This window comes from Echinops telfairi, unplaced genomic scaffold (assembly GCF_000313985.2).
Source record: "Echinops telfairi isolate 266 unplaced genomic scaffold, ASM31398v2 ScPeMD7_11;HRSCAF=52, whole genome shotgun sequence".
Lineage (NCBI taxonomy): Eukaryota > Metazoa > Chordata > Mammalia > Afrosoricida > Tenrecidae > Echinops > Echinops telfairi.
The window spans coordinates 25,522,875-25,549,531 of NW_022103908.1; the positions used below are offsets into that span (position 1 = coordinate 25,522,875).

The window sequence follows — 26,657 nt, forward strand, 5'->3', positions numbered from 1 at the left end:
GAATAAATTTGATTAATAATTATATTCATGATATTTCTGCTATGTCACATGCTGTAAAATATTTGCTGTTCCTTTTTTGTTTTAACATTTTGTCATGTAGCATGGCTCAGTGGAAACAGCATAAGCTTTAGAGTTTGAGAGCTAGCTTTGGATTTCATGTTAGTTATGCAATTGTGAAAACTGATTTGACCTCTCAGGGCTTTTTTTTTTGTAAAAAGAGATGTTAAATTCTCTCAAGTGTGCTTAAGAATTCAATCCATTCAATAGGTTAATGAACCACATTATCCGAAGCCTCCGTGACCTTGAGACCAGAAAGATGAAGTGGTGCCTGGCCACCACTGCCAAGTGCTCTGACGGCTAACAACTTAGAAGGGCTTGTCTAGAGTAGGGGGAGCAATGGGGAACAAAACCCAGAAGCATAAAGAAGACCAGGCTTCCTGGCCAGCTACAGACTGGTGGGCCCTCAGAAACTATCGTTTTTAGTCACTCTTTAGCTCTGGAACTGGACTGACTCATTCCCATGGTTCGTTTTTCAACCCGGGGCTGAAAACCATTCCCAGGGCTCAACAACAGACAAATATAAAAGAGGAACAGCAATAATACTTGGTAAGCATACACGCACAGTAACCAGCCCTTAGAGAAACAAAAGGGCAGCGTTTATCCAAGCACAGAGTTCCAAAAGCTTAGGAGAGGAGGAATGGCGACAGAAAACAGGGAAGAAGTGAATAAATGATGTTACATTGAAGCCATTGCAATCAATGGCATGAAATAAATTGCATATGAGTTGTTGTGTGGAAAACTGAGTTTTACAAACGTTCATTCAATGCACAATAAAGCATTTTAATAAAATAAAGTACATACTGAGGGAATTAGCCTTTAAGATTAAATGAGATTAATGTACAATGGCTTTAAAAAGTTCATTTAATTCCATTTTTCTACAATCATTTAAAGCACCTTATATTAAAATGTTTATCATGGCTCCTGGTACTTGGCAGTTACTTAATAAATTATAATTAAAAGTGTTGAGATAAAATAATAACCCTTATTTAGAATATTTCTTGTGAACCAAGCTTTCTTTTCCATTTCTCATGTGTATTATCTCAGTTAATCTTCACAATAATACTGTATCTTTTTACTGGAGTCATCACTGTGTGGCAAGTGAAGACATTGAGACTCAGAGATTGCCGATGTCTAACTAAATGGCATACAGTTATAAAATGGTGAACTAGAATTTGAACCCCTGCCAGCTTCCTCCAAATCCTGTGCATTTAAACAGCATTATACTGCCTTCTATATCTGTATAGTTTGTGTTGCATTTTACAGGTGAGACACTGATGTGTCGAAGATTCCCTACTGTGGCCCAAGCCATATTGTTAGTGAATGACAGTGTTGGGGATTGAATCTAGGTATTATGTCAAAATTTCCCAAGCTAACAGTATTAGAGAATGCATGGCATTCTGTGGTTAACTTGGCCTTGCTCTGATTAAGTGGTGTGCAGTGAGAGAATGACTTTGAATTGGAGAATGGCTCAAGAAAGCATTGTAAATAGAGCAATAACTGTGCTTTATCCACTTCTGAGTTTGCATGGACCCTAGAGGTAGATTCTGTCATACATCCACGCTCACATATGCAGACATATGGTAACTATGTCTGTTTAATGTTTAATTGTTTAAACATTAATTTATCATATCATTCATTTATCTAAATATTTATTTAGAGATTAAATGTTGTTTTTGCTTAACATTTAAAAAATCTGATAGAGAAGCTTTCATCTCCAGAGTGGTGAGAATTGTACACGTATATTGTAATTGTTTTTCTAACTTTTCTTCTTTAAAAAAATGAAAACAGGAAAACCAGTTCCTCACAGTTCAGAAGGCAGGATTGGTTAGGGAAGGAGGAGGAATGGCAAGGGAGAGGAGGAGCGGGGAAGTGGAATAAGTGACGTTGCATTGTGGAACTGGCAGTCAGTTGTGGAACTGGCTTGAACCAAACCGTGTGTACATTGTTGAGTGACAAATGATTTGACTTGTAACCCATCACACAATTCACATTACGAAGTTAACAAACAATCAAGCCAAACACCACATACCATGGAGTCCCTGACTTATGACTGGGCTCTGTTCCCATGACGCCATTGTAAACTTGTGATGTTAGCTTTTAATTAAGCTTTCATTATTACTGCCTTCAGAACTTGTATCTCTATAACTCATACCATTGAACATCTGCAAGGGAATATTTGAGAAAAGCAAAGTTATGCTCCACAACATTGTTTGCGGTACATGTTACTAGCACGATGTCCAAAAACACTCCCTAGAAAACAATCCCTCTTCAGTGCAAAACCGAAAAACCAAACTCCCTGCCATGGAGTCATTCCTGCCTGCTAGGACGCTATAAGGCGGCAGGGAAGAAGTGCTGCTGTGGGTTTCCCAGAGTAAAGCTGTACAGTATGAGAAGCCTCATCTTTCTCCCATGGGGAGAGTGATGGTTTTGAACTGGTGAACTCATAGTTAGCAGCTCAAAGTAACCACTATGCCATCAGGTCTCCTATATTACTAACAAGATGTCCTCCAAACTCCCCGGAAAACAGACAGTATTGCATCAGTGCAAAACCCAAACCCAAACTCACTGCCATGTTGACGTCATTCCTGAGCAACTCAACTACCCATTCCGCCGCCAGGGCTCCCTTGTATTCATAAGCGCAGTGTGTTGTATCATAAATATGTTTTAACTGGGGACTAGCTGCACAGTTGCACCGCTTGAATTTTAGATAAAATATACCTTTAAAAACTCAAATGTCAAGATTGGCAAAAATCAACCCCAGCATCAACAAATTTAAACCATCTCCACCAACTCACCTTATGGTACAACATTACTCTGGGATTTTTTTTTTCCAGAATCTTTTTGTTTCTGACATTTTATTTGCTTCTATGTTATTCAAGTTTGGAAACTAAGTTAACATGAATGAGTCAGTATCAAAATTTGTTGTATAGCTACAGATGTGGAATTTTGGCTGTTGAATTCTAATTAATCTGGAAAGCCAAATGAATATGATAGACAATTTTGTGTTTTTTGTAAAACATACTGTTAAAATGTTTACATTGTTACTTTATCCTTTTTTTTAGTGAACATACTTATAGTCATGAATGAACAAATCTAATTATTGTCAATGTGGTATTATATCTAAGTCGGTTGAAACTACTGTCAACACATTTAAACCTAATCCCAAACCTGAGAGTTTTGCATGTAATATTTTTCTCCTCAATCCAAGCCTCTCTATTTACTTTTGGAAATGATGTTAACTTGACTGAATCAGTATTAAAATGGGGAGGGGTGGTGGTGTATAGCGACAGATATATAATTTTGCAGACAGTTTTATTGGCATATAATTCACATATCATGCAATTCAGTAGTTCAATTATATCAAGAAGAGTTTTACAATCATCACCACAATCAGCTTTAGAACATTTTCTTCAGTTTTGTCAGATGTGGAATTTTAATTGTTGAATTTTAAATATCTGGAAAGTCACATAAATATAGCAGGCAGTCTTTTTCCTTTTGAACTAAATTACAATCAAATTACAATCCCCATTCCCTGATCTTGCGTCAGACGCTGCCTCTCTAGTGAGCCTGCTAGCTGTCGCCTTTACCTTTGTTTCTAATGCAGCCCATGGCATATAATCGATGCGTTTGTTGAATAACAGATGTCCCTGTTTATATTGGGTGACATGTTTAATAGTTGGCACTTAACGTAGTGCTAAGTGTTGGGCACTGTTCTAAGAATATTACCTTTATTCATTTATTTCGTCCTTACAACAACCCACTGGGACATGTGTACTGTTATTATCCCCACTTTAGAGATGATCAAACTGAAGATTAAAGCGATTGTGTGTGCCGTGCTTCTACTGTACAATTAGGAAGCGGTAAAGTTGGGACCCTACTCCAGGCAGTCTGGCCTCCAGAGTTGGTGCAAATTTGACCGACTCTATTCATGCCCATGAAGTGGGTACCTCGTGTAAGGACTTTAAGCTAGACTTTCTTCAAATGCAATACCTCCCTCCCCAATAAAAATGTGGCCGCTTTAATATAAAACAGTAATTTGACCTATGAGTAATTTATTAGTTATACTTTCCGATTGCCTCAGAATTTAAACTTATGTCATTAAAAATTGGTTCACTGTTATTCAAAGCCCTTAGTTTTGGCTTTCACTCATTCATACAATTACTTGTCAGTGTTAGGATTCTACGATTTATTTGTGTTGATAACTATAGCTCTTCAGGTTTCTGTATGTATTTGTTTGGTTTTGCTCTGTGAGAGCCTTGTTAAAATAGCTAAGGAAGACACACCTGTTCCAGACTGCTGCCTCTAGTCAGAGAGACCAGTGGGTAAAGTTTCATCATCTAGTAGTTTCCGCTAAGTAACAGCTGGTCACTGTGACAGTGATTTAACTAACCTCTTTGAGTTCAGGGTTCTTAGCTTGGAAATTGTTTTGTCTTTTGTTCTTGTTGCTAATAGTAGGCTATGGGGAGTCTAAGGAAGGCCCTGGTGGTGACATGGGTTCTGTATTGAGTCACCAACCACAGAGCCCCTCAGGAGAAAGCAGAGGGTATCTGCTCCCACAAATATTTAAAGTCTCCGAAATCCGAAGGGGCAGTTCTACCGTGTCCTGGATGGTCACAATGAGTCTGCATCAACTTGACGGAATAGGTAGTACTGTTGAGCATTGTGTTTTTATTTAGAACTACTGAATTTCACAAGGGGAAAAAAAGGAATACATTTGCATTATAATTTTACTTTATCACTATCTTCAGTTTGGTGGGGGGCTAACAAAAATAGCTGGCAGTGATTGAGTGCTTCTTTTTGCTAAACCCTATGCTACGTGCTTCAAGTGGATTGTCTTGGTCCCCACATTTTGCCAGTTACATCATTCCTCTGGTAGATATTCATTTCCTGTCAGATCCATGTGAAACATACAGTTGTATTTAGAGATATTCGGTAAAATATCTGACCTCGCTCTTGGTTGGAGACAGCGCTGACCTCCTGGGACCCCTCCTTGGTGGTGTCATGGGCTGGGCCTTGGGCCGCTAAGGGCTGTGCCCACACCAGCAGCTGCTCTGCAGGAAGGAGGAGGCTGTCCGTTCATTAAGATTCACAACCTCTGAACCCCAGGGAGCAGTCTGCTCTGTCCTGTAAGGTCACTATGAGGGGGAATCTACTCGATGGCATTGGGTTTTTTGACAAGTCCTCAAGCTGAAAACCAAGTGAGGCCCATGCCTTTGTAGAGTGTTGTATAGAAAGAACTGTCGCTATCCCCTTGTCTCTGGTGTTAGATCCATTGTCACTTGCCATTACCAACTGCCATATATTAACAAATAGTAGCATGATTGTAGAGAATCATTTGGACTCACTGGAAGTATTGTTGGATCTGGCTAGCAGCCTCTACGTCTCCTTTGCCTTCTCCAATAGCTATTGTTGTTAAATGCCTTCAGGTCAGTTGCAACCCATATTGACCCTCTGCACAACAAGAGACCATTGCTCTTGTTCACTGCCCCTCCACTTTACCTAGTATGATGTCCTTCTTCAGGGACTAGTCTTTCCTGATATGTGAGGGGTTACTGAAAAGAAAGCTGTGTATTTAAATTTTTTTTACATAACAAACCTATCACCTTCAAAGTACTTTCCGTTACACTTAATACATTTGTCAAATCTGCGATTCCATTCTTTTAAACATTTTTCAAATTAATCTGTTTGGATGGCTGACAGCACATTCCTCTTTTTTTTCTTCTTCATCTCTTCCACATCATCAAATCACTGCCCTTCAAATCCCTCTGCATTAACTGAAACAAAAAGCAGTGGCAGGGAGTGAGGGCAGGTGAGTAAGGTGTGTGGGGCAAGGGAGGCATGCTGTTTTTTGCCAAAAACTGGTGCACTAAGATGGCTGCATGAGCAAGTACACTGACATAGTGATAAAACCAGGCCTTTTTTTGGGGGTCATACACTGTTATGCTATCTTTTTTGAACCTCTAAATAGAAAGCTTGATTAACAGCTTGACCTCGTGAGCAAACTCCAAATGCACTATACCCCCTCACATCAAATAAACAAATGAGTATCGTTTTTTGGGGGGGTACCCCCTCATATGTCCAAAGTATTTAAGATGAAGTCTTGCCATCCTTGCCTCTAAGAAGCACTCTGGCCTTACTTCTTCCAAGAAAAAAATTATTTATCCTATTATTCCAGAGTACTTTCAATATTCTTCTCCAGTACCACAATTCAAATGCATTGATTCTTTTTCAGTATTCCTTATTCAATGTCCAACTGTCACATGCATGTGAGGAAATGGGAAATGCCATAGCCTGGGTCAGACTCACCTTAGTCCTCACAGCAGCATCCACATTTTTCAAAACTCGTGTGCATCAGATTTACCTAATGGGGCAAATCTTGTGACCTCCTGAGTGCTGCTTCCAGGAGCATTGGTTGTAGCTCCATGGAAGACAAAATCCTTGACCACTTCAACCATTTCTCGAATGATGTTGGTCTTCTTGTGAGGAATTTGTTCTTCCTTATGTTTGAGTTGTGATACATACTGAAGGCGGCAGTCCAGGATCTTCATCAGCAAGTGCTTCATTTTCTCCTCACTTTCAGCAAGCAAGTTTGTGTCATCTGCACACAGCAGTTTGTTACTAAGCCTTCTTCTAATCCTGATGCCATCGTCTTCCTATAATCCAGTTTCTCCGATGATTTGCTCAGCATACAGATTGAACAAATATGATGAGAGGATACATTTCCTACACACACCTTTCCTGATTTTATGCCGTGCAGTATTCTTTTGTTCTGTTTGCACAGCTGGCTCATGATCCACGTACAATTTCCACATGAGTATAATAAAGTGTTCTGGAGTTCCCATTCTTCTTAAAGTTATCCTTCATGTCTTAGGGTGCACACAGTCAACCATAGTCAATTAAACACAAGTAACTATCTTTCAAAGCAGAGAATACGAGAAAGCTGTAGTATACTAGTTAATATGTTTTCTTTTAGTTTAATCCTAATGTTCTTGTGTCTCCTTGGTCACTGGCCTTGAAACACAATATACAAGAAGGCTTCAAAAAGTTTATGTAAATATCCCATCTTTTTACTCCTTTTTCCATGAATTTTGTAGCCCCCTTGTGTGGCCTGATGACGCTATCAAGTAAGCTTTGGATGACTAACTATGAACCCAAGGGCTGCTCTGATGAGAAAGATGAAGTGATCTGTCCCTGCAAAGACTTATAAGCAGGGTGGGAACTCCAGCCCAGAAGTCACAAGACCCAAGAAGTCATGAATACCAGCTAACATCGCATCTCTCACCAAAGGGCAGCAGCTCCAGCCATCACATTAGGAGTGATTTCATGAGATAATTGACCAGTATGGCCTGTGAAGGATGCTATCAATATCCAAATGGCCTTTGGCAGAGAGAAGCTTCCCTGATCCAGCCCTATCTAATGTCACTTGAGTTGGAATCGACTTGCCTGGTCCTTTTGGTTTTGCTGCATGTCCCAGTGTGAACTCATTCATAGCAAGTGATTAGTTATTCATATTAGGGAATCATGATCCAACTTACTTTATTCTCATGGGCCTGCATGACGTTTTTTCTTCTTCAATACTCTCATTACTCATACTAACGTTTCCTTTCTTTCTCTTATTTGAATCAGTGTAAGCTCTTTTGTTGTCACTGAAACAGCATTGGTATCTTTAAGCAAACTTCATCTGGCACTTTGTTTTGCTTAACATAGAAATACACTGCATACGTTTACTTCTTAGGGTCCCTTTGTTACTTGTTCCTTTCTAGATAACATGTTTCACAAGACCTTTTTCTAGCAAATTACCCTTTCGAAGCATGTGTCACCTGTTCCTACTTTAATTTGACATACACGACCACTGCAAGGACTTGTCAGTTAACAGTCACTTCTAGTCCCATACAGACTCGAAGAAGTCAGGTATTTTGGCATATGTAACTTTTTCTCTGAGCATTTGGACATTTTTCTATTGGCATTTTAACGGAACAAAAAAGACCCCTAGATACCTCTCTTCATTAACAGTTCCTAAGACCCTGAGGGTCTTTAAGGTCCCACTTTGGAGCGGGAACTTAAAGGACAGCAAAAAGCAATCCTTGCTTTAAAAAGGACTTCCACTGCACACACACAATGTAGGAGAGTTTGGGCATTGTTGTCTTTCTGCACTGAGTGTGGATTATTTATGCAGAACTTTTCAGTTATTGTGTTCTAGTCCATGGAGTCCCATCTGTACCCCCTAAAAGATTTGTTTCCTTACAGAGAGAACTCAGATTATACACAGGAATGTGAGGACAGTCAAAAAGAGAATTAGCCCTGCTTTCCTCAATTCTCAAGTGACTGATGAGTTCTGCAGCAGATAAGTCAGAGCCTCTTTGTTTGCTTGCTTGTTTATGCTTAATGCTGTGTTTTCCTCTTCACCTCCCTCCTGGGGAGACCACCCTGGTTGCGAGTGCAGGCTCTGGCGTTTGAGCACCCTGCGATGGATGCCTGTTTGGGCTGATGACCAGCAATCTGATGATGGGCAAGTTATTTCACCGTGCTGAGCCACGCGTTCCTTGTTTGGTAAATTACAGCATGTGTCTCGTAGGGATGTTATAGTTTCCGGATAAAACAGGATGCTGTGCATCTAACCTCAAAACGAAGTAGCTGTTTGCAAATAATAGCAGTAAGGACAGTGAGTTCCACCTTTTCTATTTCATTATGATAGTGTAGACACTTAGAGTATTTTACCCCTTTTTTGTTTTCTCTTTCCATATGGAATACTTTATATTAAATAAACAGTTTCTATCAATAGCTTTTTCTTTAGATTTCTACAATTTCTACAATTCATTAGAAATGTGTTTGATCCAGTTAAAGTTTTGTCATTCTCGTAATTTGCAGACTTTGAGTTGATTTTTGCTCTTGTACAATTGTAGTACCTGGAGTGAACAAATATAAAGTCAATGTTAACTTATTTAGTCTTGTTGCTTCTGTTGATCAAACATAATTTATTATTCAATGGGATGCTCTGACTAAAGTATTGAATTGCCAAACAAAAGTGAAAACATTGAATTGGGGAAGGTATTTTTATTGGAACATTTTCTTGAACTCACTGCCAAATCATTTAAATTATACGAATTTGATGCTTGAGAAAGTGCCAATCATGCTGACTCCTATACAAACCAACCACCTGACTGACAGCAACTCCGGAAAACTAAGCATTACCTGTGTGACCCTTCAGTCTTATAGATTGACTCATCATATGCTGTCAGGAGGAACGAAAATCATGCTTAAGACCTATGGCTGAATGTTGAGTCAGCTAGAGTAATTACATATAATAGGAAACATCTCACATTCCTGCTTGTTTTGAGGTGCTTATAACCTGGACTTTGTATTTTGAGTCTTCACATGGTACTTGTGTCTTATTAGCTCCATTGTTATATTGAGTTTATATTGGGTGGTATAATGCTCCAAACCTAGAACAAAACAAACCTTCCAACTGTAGCTTCTTCTTTTCTCCCTATCATTTAATTATGCATTCAGCTGATTTCCAAGTGCTAAATATTTGGAGTTTGTAGCCATGAGAACTGTTTGTTTATATATTGGTTCAATTCTAGGCTTTTTGTGATATTTATATACATGCACAAATTGACCTTTCTTCTGTTTACTAATAAGATTTATTCTTATATACATTACTCAATGGGATACTAACTAGCATTTGACTGATGAGTCCTAATTTTGTCTTTAGTGCATTTGGAAGGACTTCTTTGTTCCTTGAAATGATACAAAGTCAATAGCCAGCATATCAACTTTGGTTGATGACACCCCCCCATGAATGTCAAAGTAGAACTTAGATCCAAGTTTTCAATGGTTGATTCTTTGACAGTAGATCACCCAGATCTTTCTCCGTAGACTAATTTTGAAATTTTCGATTCCTCTCCCCACACAAACAAAACAAAACAAAAAACCCTAGATCCCACCCTGGAGTCAATTCCAACTCAAAGCAACCCTATAGGACATAGTAGCACTACCCCTGTAGGTTTCTGAGACTGTAGATTTTTCCAGGAGCAGAAAACCTCATCTCTTTCCCTTGGAGCAGCTGGTGGCTTGGAACTGCCGACTTTCTAAGCTGCTATAGCAGCAGGGCTCCTTGCCCATTAGCAATTGAGGTGAATCTTCAATTCTAAGACAGCATTAGAAAAGTAACAATAGGCTGATAGTGCAGGGGATATAAATCAACTAATTAATATAATAATACTAAATATATTAACCCACATATTTGAAAAGATGGCACTAACTTAAGAAACCACATACAATGATATGACATGTCCTTTGTACATCAAATATTGTCATTGTAACTCATTCTTATAATAAGGGCTACAAAATAGTTCTCACCGTTCAGTCATAGCCAACAAACTGAAATCAGAAAGACCCAAATTTGTAAAATATGAATGAACTAGAAAAATTACAAGGCAAAGCTAATTTCCTTCTTAGAAAGCAAAGAGCAAGTGTGGTGTATAACAACCAAATATCTTGATACACAGAGTTGGAAAACAGTGCTCTTGAAGATTGTGCCAAACTCTGCTTTGAATTTGTGCTGCTTCCACAAGCAGGCCCCTGAAAGGGCTCACTCAAGTCCAGGTACCCTTTTCCAGAGTTTCAGCCCATACAGTTTCCCATTCCACTTACCTTTCTCCCTCACCTGATTTCTACAAACTCAGGGCTGTCTGATTCTGCTGCAATGGCCACGAAATATCATTTATCTGAGAATTTAACAGTGTTTGGAGGAATTACCAGCAAACTCACAGCATAGCATGAGTTATGAATGCTCAGTAATGCTGCATCTCTGCAAAGGTAAGAAGTTATTTGCTTCATCAGAGACTGACTTACCATAAAGCTCAACTGGAAGCCGAAGCGATTTCCTCAGCAGCACTCGTGCATCCTTGGGACGCTCTGCTTTAGTTGTCTCTGGATAGTTTCCGGTTTTCTTAAGTTTTGTGGTCAGAAAAAGTTCTAAGAACTATCTGTATTGAATGTTGAGATAATTAAATATTGTGCTACTACACGACAGGGTCTTTTTAAAACAATTTAATAATATAGAAAAACTATCTTGGTTAATTTTAACTGTAATCCTAGATTTCTTTTTAAAACTTCTACATTGCAATTATTATAAATACAAGTTTCTAAGAATAAACTTGTTTTCTACAAGATAGTTTTAATTTTTTGTTGATATCTTTTTACATGAATACATCTTTTTATCTAGTTACAATAGAAAATAATTTTGGAGGAAAACTGACAAGCATAACATATATTTATATTTGTACAGACTTTGTGACTGGTCTTAATAAAACATTTTTCAGGTGGCTAAAGTATAGAACTCAAGCTTTTGTGTATTTTCAGTTCAAATATATTTTCCATTCTTTCCTAAATGTGAAGTTGTCAGGAATTTCTAGAACTTAGTCATCATGCAGTCCCTGGGTAGCATAAATGATTTATTGTTTTCTAATCAAAAGGTTGGTAGTTTGAACCCACCCAAAGGCACATGGGTTTGCCATGAGTTGTAATCGACTCACTGACAGCCAAGAGCAGTCATAGTGTTTAGTTCAAAGTTACCTGTTCTCAAGAATAGGAGCCATGGTGGCGTAGTAGTTGTGTGTTGGGCTGCAACCTGCAAGGTTCCCAGTTAAAAACCACCAGCTGCTTCTCTGATTAGACAGGGCTTTCTACTCCCGTTAATAGTTACAGTCTCGGAAACTCACAGGTGCAGTTCTAACCTGTCCTACAGGGTCACTGTGAGTCCGCATAGACTCCATGGCTGTGAGTGAGTGAGTGAGTGAGTGAGTGAGTGAGTGAGTGAGTGAGTGAGTGAGTGAGTGAGTGAGTGAGTGACTTCTCAAGATTACATAAACCTTGAGCTGGATGTTTAATGAAAACCTGTTGATCTTTTACACCGCTTTTTTGTTTGTTTTTCTCTTAAAAACATTGCCCTGTGCTTTCTTAGTATCCTTCCCCTGGAAAGCATACAGATTTATGGTTAAGTTTCTCTAATAGCCGTTTTAGGAACATGAGACAAAATTTAGTACTTAAGCAAAAAAAGAAAGGATTTCTGAGTTTATTGAACCTATCTATGTTAAAGAAATCCCTGGCTTACGTACCTGGATATTTATTAATATTGAATGACTTACAGCTCTGAGCAAGAAACCATTTGTAGGCTTTTATCATTTTTTTCATATTATGAAATCTCTAGATTTCTAAGGCCAAAGAATATGCTAGATAGTATATATTGAAAATGTTGAGTTGGGTGGATGAAGCACTTTAACTGACCTAAGACTGAGAAATAGAAAATGCAGTGCCATTGTAACGTCAGGAACATGAGGCAGCCGGATTGTATTTGCCATCACTGTTAGGTTTGTTGCTTTAGTTAATGATAATAAAAATCTTATAAGGCTTTTTCTGCCGTGTAAAAGTACCCATCTGAAGTAAACTCTTAAACTTTTGGGAGGAAAGGAAAATGTCTGCGTTTTTTTTCTGATTTTCTTTTGAGCTAAAATTAAAACAACTTAAATATTTTGTTGAGTTATATAAGTCAATTTATCATAACTAGCTCATTTCAGGTGCATGTTGTTCAGAGACAAAAAACATCAAAGACTAAAATCAGCTCTTTTTTCCCCATACAAAAACTCATAAAGGAATATTAGATTTAGAAATACTAAAAGCAACATGTAGCTATGTGTAAATTAAAAATGTAGAAGGCTGGCAGCCAGACTTGAGAGTACGAGTTCAATCTGGTCTTTCGTATTAACTCACTACTGTACCTGCCCTCTCCCACAACCAGTCTGCATGGGGACACCCACCAGCAGTACTTCCAATCAGCTCAATCCAGCTTTATATTCCACCATCTTTAAATAGAAAGCAATGTATTCTCACGGAATTATGAAAGTTTGACTCATCCCCTCATACTCGATAGAAGCAGATGTCAGCTAGAAAGTGGTTCTTCGATAAGTTGTTGCTGGCTAATTGTGGTTTGAGACACTCATTAATGATACCGTAATAAAAATAGTTACTGACATTTATAGGGTCTACTATGTTCCAAGAATTGTTCTAAGCCATTTATTATACACATTAACTTAATTCATAGATATCCCAATAAAATATGTATGCACACCACCCTATTTTGAGTATAGGAAACACTAGTCACACAGCTATGTAGTGGGAGGTTCAAACAAAAAAACTATGATTTCATATTTCTTTCTAATGATTATACCACACCATCCATTTGTCAGTTGGTTGCATTGTGGTGACTTGTGTGTTAGTGATGATGCTGGAAGCTATGCCACAGGTATTTCAGATAACCACAAGGTCACCCATGATAGGTTTCATTGAAGCCTGTCTACAAAGACAACAAAGAAGAAATAAGCAGATCACTTCTAAAAGGTTAGCCACTGCAAATCTCATGAATAACAATGGAACATTTTCTGATATAGTGCCTAAAGTTGAGCCTCTCAGGTATCAGGCACTAAAAATAGAACTAGGGAAAATCTGCCTCCTGAGAGTAACATTGACCATAATGATGTGGATGAAGCGCAGTTTTTGAGTCTTTCATTTGTAGAAAGGGACACTACTCAAAATGAGAAGGCACAGCTGAAAAACATATAGCAATAATAGAAATGTGGAGTGTACCAAGTATAAATCTAGAAAATTTTGAATTTGTCAAAAATGAAATGTAATGCATCCATATTGATATCCTAGGCAGTACCAAGCTGAAATGGGCTTGTATTGGCATCATTTTGTATCAAGCAATCATATGGATTACAACACTGGGAATACAAAATTAAAAGAAAAAGAGAAATCACATCTCATTCATTGTCAAAAAGAACATTTCAAAAGTTCAATGAGTCAGTGATAATAAAATATCCAAAAACCAAACTCCTAGCCATCCAGTCAATTCTGACTCATAGCAACCTTACAGGACAGGGTAGAAGGGCCCTTATGCATTTCTGAGACTAAGTCAGCAGGAGAAGAAAGTCTCGTCTTTCTCCAAATATAATATGTCACAAAGAGGGCCAGTGAATAGGACGGTTAATAGGATGTGTAGGATTTATACAGCAACTGATAAAGTCAATGATGGAGAAATTGAAGAATTCGTTCTTCTGTAGTCTGATATCAATCAAGCATGCCATCGAGATGCATTGATAATTACTGGTTATTGGAATAGAAAAATTGGAAACGAAGGATCAGCAGTTGGAAAATGTGACATTACTTGATGGGTACATCAAAGAAACAGCTAGAGTAGATGTCAGAAGAGTCTTTAGCTTGAACTTGAATGGAGAAAAAGTGACTGAAAGGAACGATGAAGTAAAAACTCAACAGCATTTCAAAGGGCGGGTAGAAAAGTCAAAGCCTACAGTTTTATCAAGAAGGGTGCAAATACATGGAGTTAGAAATCTGAAAGAGGAGAACATGATTGGCATTTCTAAGTCAAAGTACAAAATTTTTCAAGAGTTATATTTCAATATTATAGAAGTCTGGATAAAATATATAGTGATGCAGTAAAAATCAAGGGAATATGAAAACACACAGAGTCCCTATATCAGGGAGGAAAATTGTCAATATTCAGCCATTTCACAAGATTTCATATGACCAACAACTGATGGTATTGGGAATAACCAAGTGCTTTGTGGGCAATGGTGAAAATCTAGACTCTTAAGAATTGAAAATACCAATTTAGTGTTTCCAGAAAACAATTCAGTACTAGAGGTGTTCACTTGTCTGTTCCAAGAAATTGGGAAGGCAGGGACCTGCTCAACAAACTGGAAGAGATACACATTTTTGCCCATTTTAAAGACCAATGACCCAATGAGGAAATTATCAAACAATATGGCATGAAAATTTAATAATATAAAATTTTGCTGAAGATATTTCAAAAACTGTTTGCAGTTGTACACTCACAGACAACTGCTAGAAATTCAAGTTAACTGAAAGCACAGAATACCAGAAAGAGGTTTAGCTGTGTCTTATTGACTGTGCAAAGGCATTTCAGCCGTGTGGATCCTCACAGACTAAGGATGATGATGTGAAGAATGAGACTCCCACAATACTTCATTGTGTTAATACAAAATCTAGATATAGACCAAGAGGTTTATTTCAAAGATAACAGATGAATATTATATAGCTTAAAAGTCCGAAAAAGTGTGCATCATGGCTGCTTCCTTTGACCATACTTGTTCAGTGTGTATGCCTAGCCAATAGGAGATACTGAACTTTAAGAAGAAGAATGTAGCAAGAGGATTAGAGGAGGATTTACCACCTCTGATATGCCAGTTTTGCAACCTTGCTTGCTGGAAACAAAGAAGACTTGAAGCATTCACTGTCAATCAAAGACTCCAACCGGTAGTATAGATTACTTATCAAGATAAAAGGGGAAAAAAATCTTCACAACTGGACCAAAAGACAACAGGATAAACAGAGAAAAGATTGAAATTGTCAAGGGTTTCATTTGACGTAGATTTACTCTTCATGACGGCAACCATCAAGAGACCAAACAGTGCATTACATTAAGCCGGTCTGCTTGTATATGACTTTGAAGTGCTAAAAAATCAAGTCAGTGCCATATAACAACACCAGCATTAAGGTTGTAGTTGCACCAGTCCTATTATCTAAGAAATCTACTCCTAGATAAATATCAGTGAGAGCAATGATTTTAAAACTGTTTTGATTATGACTTACATTGTTTGTAAAAAAAATCAGCTATACAATTCAGCACTCTTGTATTTACGGAACAGAGATAAAAATATTTATCAAACAATATATATCCATACTGTTTGTGTTATGCTCTAAAATATACCTTTTCACCTAAGAAGTGGCTTTCAACACTTTCTGAACTGACTTAATAAAAAACTCACACAGATACACGAAGAGATGTGCACAAAAATGTCTATACCATTATTGTCCATCATAAGAACTAGTTGGAAACAACCCAGACTCTCAGTGATCCTGTTGCCTGATGCCCTCTAGCAGGTTTTGACTCAAACTCTGTGTGCAACAGAACAAAACATGCCTGGTCCTGGCCCATCTTCACGATTGTTATGCTTTAGTCCACTTTGCAGCCACTGTGTCAGTACATCTCCCTCTTCCCACCGACCTGCTGCTTTAACAAGCATGAGGTTCTTTTCCAGGGACTGGTCTTTATTAATAACATGGCCAAAGTATGTGAGATGAAGTCTCACCATCCTAGCTTCTAAGGAGCATTCTAGTTGTAATTCTTCCAAGACAGGTGTGTTTGTTCTTCTGGCAATTCATGGTACTTTGCATAGTCTTAGTCCTCAAAGGGACTGAGGGATGTTATCAATGCAACTGACATATTCCAGAGGGATAATTGACATTTTTCTTTGTTATTGTTGTTTTTGTCATAATATGACCGCCAAACTAAACCTTTGTTCTTCAATACTTTAGTGATCTTGTGAAACAGATTTGCCCAATGCAATATGTCCTTTGGTTTCTTAACAGCTTACCACCCTCTTTTTTTTAAACAGTTTTATTGGCACTTCATCCACATATCATATAATTTAGAAGATCAATGATATCAAGAACACTTATACAATCATTACTACCATCAATGTTAGAATATTTCCTCCTTCCTTGTACTCAGTTATTTGTCTGATTTTTTAAAAATTGTGACAAAAATCTGCACAACAAAATATTCTCCAATTCAATAACTTCTATGTGCATAAATCACTGACATTGATTATACTTTTCGTGTTGTACAACCATTATTGATATCCTTTTAAAAATTATTCCATCACCATTAACATACACTCAATGACCCCTAAGTGAAAACTCTTCCTTCTTCACCCATGGTAACCATTTGTCAAATTTGGTTTCTTCTTTTTCTGTTGTAGTAAGAGTAGCTTTCTTGATATAATATGCACATATTATACACTTCCATAGATAATCACTTTTTAGAAGTGTTGTATATATGTCATCACAATCACATCACATCACGTGCTCCCTTCCGACCCCCACATTCATTGTGTGCTACCCAATTCCCTTCACCCCTCCCAACCCCCATCCCTAGTAAACCATTGTACATCTATCTACTCCTTCTGTGCTTCATAAACTGGGGAACCTAACAGAAACAATAAAAACAAAATGAAACAAAAGAAGAAAAAATAATGATATAAAGATAAAGAATAAGAAAGAAAAGAGCTTTTTGGTGCTGGTAGCGCTCCCGTAAACACGATGAACCTTCCTAAACCCTGATAGACTTTCTGTAAGAGGTGTAGCGAGCACCAGACCCACAAAGTGACACAGTACAAGAAGAGAAACGCGTCTCCAAATGCTCAGGGAAAGCAGCGAGATGACAGGAAGCAGAGTGGGTATGGTAGGCAGACTAAGCCAATTTTCCGAGAGAAGGCTAAAATGACAAAGAAGGCTGTGTTGAGACTGTGGAGCCAACTGCAGATGTAAGAGAATGTTGGCCATTAAGAGATGCGAGTATTTTGAACTGGGAGGAGATAAGAAGAGAAAGGGCCAGGTGATTCACTTCTTAGTTTCATCATGATTTATTGACAAAGCAATACAAATTTGATATTACATTAAAAAAAAACCAGAAAAGGCAACTGACAATATTTAAAAAGATAAGAAATTTCTGTTGTGGAATAAGCGAGAGATATTTGAGCCTAGAGCAAATTAAAGTTGGGTCAAGAGCGAGGTCAACTGACCAATTATCATATTTTGCCAAAGGAAGTTCAATCCACAATAATCAAGTTTACGATTATCTCTGTCAGATAGTAAAGCTGTTTGAGTCCCTCCCCTGTGACTAGAGGGGATCTGCCTGAGGCTTAAGCTGACTAAATATTCTGCAGATGGATTTTTGGCTCCCACTGTCTTCCATAGCCTTCTACAAATTGGTTTTTCACTATTTAAGCTTTTATTCGTGTCCCTTCTTCCTATTTGATTTTGTTATCCTCATCTTTGGATCACACAGGCTGGTATGTTTCTTCTCTGTGGACTTAGTTGATGCCCCACTTAGATGGCTGCTTGTTTGAATACAAGCCTTTAAGACCCCAGACACTATTCCAATTGATAACCAGGTACCTTCTGCTTTCTTCACCACACTTTGTCCTAAGACCCTTATCTTGGTGATCACTTCAGGATGGCAAGTATCATGCAGGGTCTGTTATAGAAACTAACTGTTCTTGGATTGGGGCTAGAATTAGGTGGAAGCGCAGAATTTATCTGCTTGTCCACAGGTTATGAATGAGTCTGGTTTAGTTTGGCAGTCCCCCACACCTGCAAAACAACAGTTACCAGCACAATTCTTTGCAACTTGAATGTATTGTAAATTGGAGATTAACTTTACTTACTATTTAATATTACAAGCTATAAAATGAATACAGTTTTCCATAAAAAATATGGATAAATCATAGAAAAATTGTAAGGTACTCATGGGTCAGTTTCAACTAAAGCCACCCTGTGTACAATAAAGTAAAACACTGCCTGGCACTGTACCAGCCTCATAAATGCTTCTGTGTTTGAACCCAAATTTGCCACTCTTTCCATCCATCTCATTGAGGATCGTGCTCTTTTTTGTACTTAAAAAAATGCTGTACTTTACTAAGCTTGATGTCCTTTGCCCAGGACTGGCCCTTCTTGATAGCATGTCTAAAGTATGTAATTTTCCCTTTTAAAGAGCATTCTGATTTGTTCATTTCAGCATATGAAACATTCGTCACCTACTCCATAATTCAAAGTCATTGGTTCTTCTAAGATCTTCCTTATTCATTTTCCAGCTTTTCCCTGCATTTACGGTGATTGTAAATGCCATGGCTTGGGTCAGATTCACCTTAGTCCTCAAAGACACTTTTGCTTGCTAACACATAAAGGTTTCTGTTGCAGCCGATTTGCCCAAATCAATATGTCCTTTTGTTTTTTGACTGTTGCTTCTGTGGGTGTTGATTGTGGAACCAAGTACAATGAAGCCCTGACAACTTCAACATTTCCCCCATTTACCACAGTGTTACTTTTTGGTCCAGGTGTTAGGACTTCCATTATTTTGAGATGTTCTCCATACTGATGACTATAGTCTTTGAATTCATGTGCTTCCAGCCCTCTTTGCTTTCAGCAAGTGAGATTGTAATCATCGGCATATGGAAGGTGATTAATGAGTCGCCTTCTAATCCTGATTTGCTTCTTCATATAGTACAGTGTCCATGAGTATTTGCTGAACATGCAGATTGAATAAGTGTGGTAAAAGAATACAACTCTGATGCACATCTTTCTTGATTTTCAATGAGACCGTACACCCTACTTCTGATTAAATGCCCATTTCTTAGGAACTTAATGTACCAAAAATCCAGTCCTGAATGTCTACAGAAAGTACTTTCATAACGCTATAAGATAATAATTCTGATAGGAATAGCCAAAACTTGTAGAACATGACTCTTCACCAGACACTTCTAAATTTTATACACTGCCACTCATTTAAATTTAATGACTTTTAGACATTTTACTTTCTCTAATGTGAAACTATAAAATGACATAATGTGTATTTAAAGTAGTTGTGACATAGTTCTTGTTGGAATATTAGTGATGTATAAAGCATTATGAGGTTTTGTGATAATTGCAAACTTACATATTTTACTTTTCAGAAAAAAATGATAAAGATAACTCAGAAATATTACTACAGACTCAGAAAACCTTTGTTAATCAAATATATCAAAATGTGAAGTTCTTCTTTCTTGACATATCTTTCTGCTAGGTTTAGAGACTTCTGGAGGTAGTATTTCCATCTTTGTAAACTTCCCTGAAGAAACTACACTTTTTTATTTATACCACATAAGGTTAGTTTTTTGCATGCACTCAGTGAAATTTCCCAACTAGTTTCTCTCCGGTCAGCCCTTGCTACCCCTGAAAAAGGGGCAGGTGCACGGTTGTGATGGGAAAGGTTCTCAGCATCACTTTCTTGGCCTTTCTCTTATCAACGATGACTTCCATTTTTTAAAAAGTTCTTCCTAATCAGCCCTCTAACATCCTGTAACCATAAGAAAAATCTATTGATAAAATAAAACCAAGAACCAGTCACTCTATGACACTATTTCCCATTCTGAAGCAGCCCAAGCAGTGCTGTGGGTTAAGTGTTACAGTGCTAGCCAGAAGGAGGATGGCCAAACCCACCAGCTGTTCCAGAATAGCACGGTTGATGGTCTCAGAAATTCTACATAGGGTCACTGTGAGTCAGAATATGTGCTTTGGGTTTTTATATAATCTTCTGAGCTGACCTCTCAGTCTTGAATTTAATAGGCAGATCCTCGTGGAAGCTCCTGTTTTAATTAGACTTTTTTCCTACGGCACCCTACTGGGACTAAGACAAATATATTGCTGAGATAACTTGTCTGCAGACACCCACTGATTAGAGGGTCATGTTTTGTTTGGAATGAACTTCTACATTTATGAACTGAAAATAGCAATATTTTCCCCTTATGCTCATATATTCACATACATCTATATATGAGGAAGTTCCATAAAGTTTGTGGGGAAAAATTCACAATGTTTTAATTCCACTTTTCCCCAAACTTTTGAAACTCATTAAATAAGCCTCCTATCATTGAATTAATAACAACTCATGACGACACAAAACATTGTTTCTAAGACTAAATCTTCACAGACACAAGCAACCTTATCTTTCTCCATCAGAGTGACTAGTGTGAATTTCCCACCTTGCAATTAATTTTCCAGGTTTTTATTATCATATTCCAATTTATTTATTTTTAACAGTTTTATTGGCATATTCTTAATGTACCATACAATTCATTTGTTTAAAGAAAAGAGTTTGCAATCAAGTTTTGAACATTTTTTTGTTCTTGTACCTATTACCCTTAACTCTCTGTTATCTCCCAATCTCCCCTTTCATAATCCTAAGGCACTGTTAACCTAGTTAACAGTGTGTCTGTAGATTTCACATAAAAAAAATCAACAGCCAAATAAAACAGAAAAAAAGCACAAATCAAGAGAAAGCAGAAGATAATAGAAACTAAAACAAATTAAAATGGATCAAAATGGAAAACGAATGATAATAAATTAAATTTTAACCTAACTATATCTATAGTAATTCACTTTCAAATGTACTTTGTCTGAAGGCAAGAAGTGTTTTTGTTATCTAAATATTCTATTACAACTCCTAGCAACTATAGGACAGAGCAGAATTGCCTCATAGGGTTTCTAAGATTGTAATCTGAGATCTACTGTAACACAATGGTCAAATGTTGAATGTGGCCTTGCAAAGTCTACTTTCTCCTCTAAGTGTCATTATGAATGGTATAGGTTCTATGGCAAGGAGTGGAGTGGGATGGGGTTGGGTGGAATTTTTTTGCTGCTCTCTGCCTCATCTTTCACTCACATAGCAGCTGGTGGTTCTGACTCAGACCGATCCCATAAAACAGAATAGAACTGCCCTGGTAGGTTTCTAAAACTGTACCTCTCTACAGCAGAGGTTCTCAACCTGTGGGTAATGACCCCTTTGGGGATTGAACACCCCTTTCACAGGGGTCGCCAGATTCATTACAATAGCAAAATTACAGTTATGAAGTAGCAATGAAAATAATGTTATGGTTAGGGGGTCACCACCACATGAGGAACTGTATGAAAGGCACGCACCATTAGGAAGGTTGAGAACCACTGCTCTACTGGAATAGAAAGCCACCCAAGAAGCCACTGGTGATTTCGAACAGCCAACTTTGTCATTAGCAGCCCAATGCATTACCCCCTACACCTCCATGGGTCCACTGCACCACAAAGACTCTTCTGTTAACATATCTCTGTATCTGTTTTTATGTACATATGTTTTTATTATACCTATGTATTTTATATTGGTAATTTATAATCTTTGATCACAATAAGCAATTGAACATAAGGAACTTAGATAGACTAGTGATGCCCTTCAAATGAGCATAAAAATGTGCCTGACTTTTTGATTCCCTCTGTAGTCATTGGAATTGTAAAGCCAAAATATATCCAAGAAGAATGTACCAAATTCTATCCCAGAAATTCTGCTAACACTCAGAGAATTTCTTTAGGCAACAAAGCTGAACGTAGTCAGTGGCCATGCAATTTATTTGCCAATTGACTAAATAGTAAATCAGGTCAAGAATAATAAGATTAAAACAAGCAACAACAAAAAAAATCAATGTCTTATAGCCAACTATTTTTGTGTCTGGTTCACACTTAAATTTCCTTCCGGGTTTCATATTTAGGATTAAAGCAGGCAATTTTATCTCAAATAATGTATTTCTCTATGTATTTTTTTCTGTTTTAGACTATTTTTACTTCTTAAACATTTAGAATAAAAAATACCAAATTACTATTTGAACTGGTATGTTAACTTCAGACTAAATGCCTATTTCTATATTGTCCATTAGTATTTTAAAGCTAACATTCTTCTCTTAAAAGTTGTAAAGTCAGAATAAGATATGTTTTAAATAAAATGAGCTTTTAAATGAAAATCAATAGTGCATTTTCCATCAAGCAAAATAGCTTTAAGAACTACTTCAGATCTTGTTTCTGTGCATAAACATTGTTTTTATAGGTAATGGAAAGTAATTCTGACGTTTAATACCCAGTGAAATCCTAAAAGGGTGTGGCAATTATATCTGGGAATCAGTTGTCTGTTTAAAGCTCACATTGAAATGTATCCAGTTATTAAAAAGAAAATTCGCATCAGAAAAATTTAGACTTTAACAAATAAGATTAATAAACAAGCTGCTACATGATACATTATTTATCTATTTCGGGTTTCTCTCTGTCATTTCCCTCAAGCACGAAATACCATTTTGATTCTTGAGTATTTGCAAATTCTTTTCTCTATTATAATCTGCTGTTTTCACCTTATCTCATTTATACATGTGTACACACACACAGAGGAACACATGCACATACAAATACATATACACGACATTGAATTCCTACTTCTAACCTGGTTTTATGATGGCTTCACCTGCCGCCTTAGATACATGTTGATTTCTTACAGCACCTACTGTCTCATAGCTTGCACTCCATATTGGACATCATAATATGAAGGATATAGCTATAGCTAGATTTCAAATATTGCCTTTCCCTCTTACTATTTTTATTATAACTTATAGTTATACGATTACTAACCAGCCCCCTACCCTGCTCCCCTGACCCACACATTTGGTCACCATGGTGAATATAAAGTCTTTCTTGAAGATTGGCATGATTGTCTCTTAAGTCACTAGCATTGCAGTAGCATTTCATAGCTTACTAATAATTGATGTTCATAAATTTCAAAAATGGAAGTCTGATATTTAGCCTGCTATGATAAATACTGTCAGAAGACACAATAGTGTGTGAAGAGAGACAGAAAAATTGATTTGTTAGTAACAACAATGGTAGTAGCCAGCATGTCTACATGTTTTAGATTCCTGAGCCCGGATTCTCACAGCCACACAAGGAGAGCTGAGTGAGACTTGCACACTCACAGAATCTGCGTACTAGAGAGGACACTGACCTAATGGGCATGTGCCTTGATCTTTGCCATAGAGGGAGACATTATCATACTGGACAAGACGCAAATCTGGTTGCTTAAGATAGACACCTCTATCTTCCAAGCTTGCTCATGGTACAAACAGCTTTGAAAATATTTTTCAAGCATCTGGAACAAAGTTACTTCATGAATGCTTGTAATTGAGAAAGCTTAACCTTGTAAGCCTTAAACATCTTCATTGTTTTTTCATTTCTCTTATAGTGAAATCCAAACCACTTATTTTGACTTAAATGTGTTACAATTGAGCCTATTCGATTTACAGTAATCTTAAAGAACAGAGTAGCATTCCCTACCCCATAGGGTTTCCAAAGCTGTAATCTCTATGCAAGCATACTGGCACATCTTTCTCCTGTGGAGTGCCTGGTGGGTCTGAACTACGGAAATTTAAGGTAGCAGTTAAGTATTTCACCACTGTGCCACCAGGGCTCCAAAACCAAACCCCCAATCATTGAATCCATTTCAACTAACCATGACCCATATACTGTTTTTAGAACTGTACAACTACAGAGTAGGCAGCCTCATCTTTCTCTCTCTGAGCGGATCGTGGGTCTGAACCACCAACTTTGTTGTTAACAGTCCACTATAAGCCCATAGCACCAGCAGGAGTCTTCCAGCGAAACTTAGATTATTTCTATTATAACACCTCAACCTACCCACTTCACGTCATCTTGTACTCTGATAGCGACCTTCTTTCTATGTCTCAAACCCTCCCACAGCCCCTCGGTAGGGCTTCTTTCTGCTTGGTATGGCCTTTCCCCAGATCAGCTCCAGCTAGTTCCTTGATTCGAGGTTTAACTTGGGGTCAAATCCAAGAGTGAGATCTTATATGGAAGTAATCCTTGAAGTATGTTGTCACATCCTATTTTTTTCATTTTGTTTGTTTTAATTGCCATGGCCTTTCCTGTCAAATTATAATTTTTTCAGTATATAAATATTTCAAGTCCTTACAACAGTATCACTTAGCACTTTCTAAATAAGTTTTGTTAGAAAAGATGAATAAATGAATGAATGAGTTAATATTTTCTCTTCTCTCTGCTATTTGATCCTCCTTATTTCCATTAACTTTTCCTTTTGTTGTTCGGTTCAATATTATTAACCCTTATTCTTTGATTTCTCATGAAGGACTGAATTTTTTTCCATGTTAAGAAATGATACTGCCAAAATGAAGAAATTTAAAACATCTCAAAGAATAACATAAGCTACATACTTGTTAGTTATAGTTTAATTATATGCTTTTCTGTTTAATATCACTGGGAATGAAATAGCAAACCAATAACCTTTTAGGATTTCATTAGCACTTAAATGTCCCTGATTTATATATAGACAATCATAATACAATTACATGCTGTCTGTTGGCACTTACAAAAATCCATGTTTACCTGTTAACCCTTAATGTCACATGACAGACATTTCTTGTTTTGTATAGAACTTAGAAAATAGGAAATGAAATAAATAGATCTAACATCAGTTGAGATCCTTTTAGAATTAGTATGCTGTTAATGATTTGGGTGAAAGTCAACAGCCCTTTTGAGGGCTTTATGGGAGGAAATTTCCATGTTTCTCTTTTGTCTTTTAGTGAATGCAGATATTCCTTGGTGGTCCAATGGTGTCTATAGGTGTATTTTCACATATTGTTTGTTCTCTTTGAAATGCCAGATATTTACAGCTCTTTTCTACCATTTTATCAGATATATATATCTATATATATTTACACATATATATAGATATATAGATATAGATATATTTATTTATTCCCATAATGACACAGGAGACAGAGGACACTCAATTGCTAGGTCCTCTTTCAGAAATGTGTTTAGAAAACAGTTTTGAATAATGAATCAAGTCACAGTCAGGGATATGTTATAATATTTTTAGTTTCTATTTTCCTCCTTTCTCTTACCTTAGTTGATTCCACAATTCAGTGTTTTATACTGTTGTGTGTGTGTGTCTATATATGTGTTTGTGTAATATTTAACAAGTATTTATATGCATAATTTTTAAAAGACTATTACTCATGTAAGAAGTAACTATTACCTCAGAGATAGGTACTCTTATTTGTATCACAATATTTCATTTGTTTTCTCATTTAAAATTCTTCTTCTAAATTTATTTGGAATAGCAAGCAGTAAAGGAAAACATCCAAAAAAGAGAAGCAGCAGAAAAAGAAAAACGAGCCAGAATTGCCAAAGAGTTAGCGGAGAAAGAAAGACGCGAACGCCAGCAGAAGAGAAGGTGCCTGTTGGAAATGAAGACCGGTGAGTGCTGCCAGAGCTGGTGCCTTTTCCTTTCCTATTGTCTTGATGTACTTTGATGGAAAGGAAGATACTGTCATTCATTTGTATAGTTAAACTGTAGAGCAATTCTTTTTCTATGGGCTTTCCCTGCGCAAGTCTACTAACAAATAGTGTCTTTATTGTTGGTCATGGTTAATTTGGACTTCTGTTGTATTTTTTGGTTCCTGTCAATTAATAATAAAGTAGTACTTATAAGAAATGTACTGTAGGACATTTTAAAGGATATATAAATTATCTCAGTAACACTACCATCAAGTCAATGACTCATAGCGACCCTATAGGACGCGGTAGGGCTGCCTTTCTTGAGTTTCTGAGACTCTCACTCTTTGTCCAAGTAGAAAACACCATCTTTCTCCCATGTAGTGGGTGGTGGTTTAGAACTGCTGATCTTGCTGTTTTCCATTCAATGTGTAACCACTGTATCGCCAAGGCTTTTCTAGCTTCCTCAAAGGAAGGACAAAAACGAAAATGAGAGACTTATTAATTGAAAGACTCCAATTACATTCTGTGGAATTTATTTGTATTTTAATCTAAATAACTAGGAAAAAAGCAGTGGCAAAATTTGAATAATCTTTTTTGGGGGCAGTACCATGTTGTCAAGTACCTTTAGAAAAAGCATATATCTTAGTCACAAAAGACTCCCATATCAAAATATACCACAAAGCAGGTTAATAATATGCAAACCCCAAATTCAATGCTGTTGAGTTGATTCTGACTCATAGTCAGCACAAGTTTATTTGTCCTCAGTTTTGGAGATTAGATGTCCAAATCAGGTC

General features: G+C 37.2%; 1 protein-coding gene and 1 pseudogene across 1 annotated transcript in view; both read left to right on the forward strand.

The window, feature by feature from the left end:
* The window catches only part of DIAPH3 (diaphanous related formin 3), a 528,414-nt gene that overhangs the window by 328,923 nt on the left and 172,834 nt on the right, over positions 1-26,657 (forward strand). Inside the window, exon 23 of the mRNA XM_004707907.2 lies at positions 25,707-25,842. Within this exon, the coding sequence (XP_004707964.1) occupies positions 25,707-25,842 (136 nt within the window). The remainder of the gene's footprint in view (positions 1-25,706; positions 25,843-26,657) is intronic.
* On the forward strand, positions 17,266-17,587 carry LOC105979077 (annotated as a pseudogene).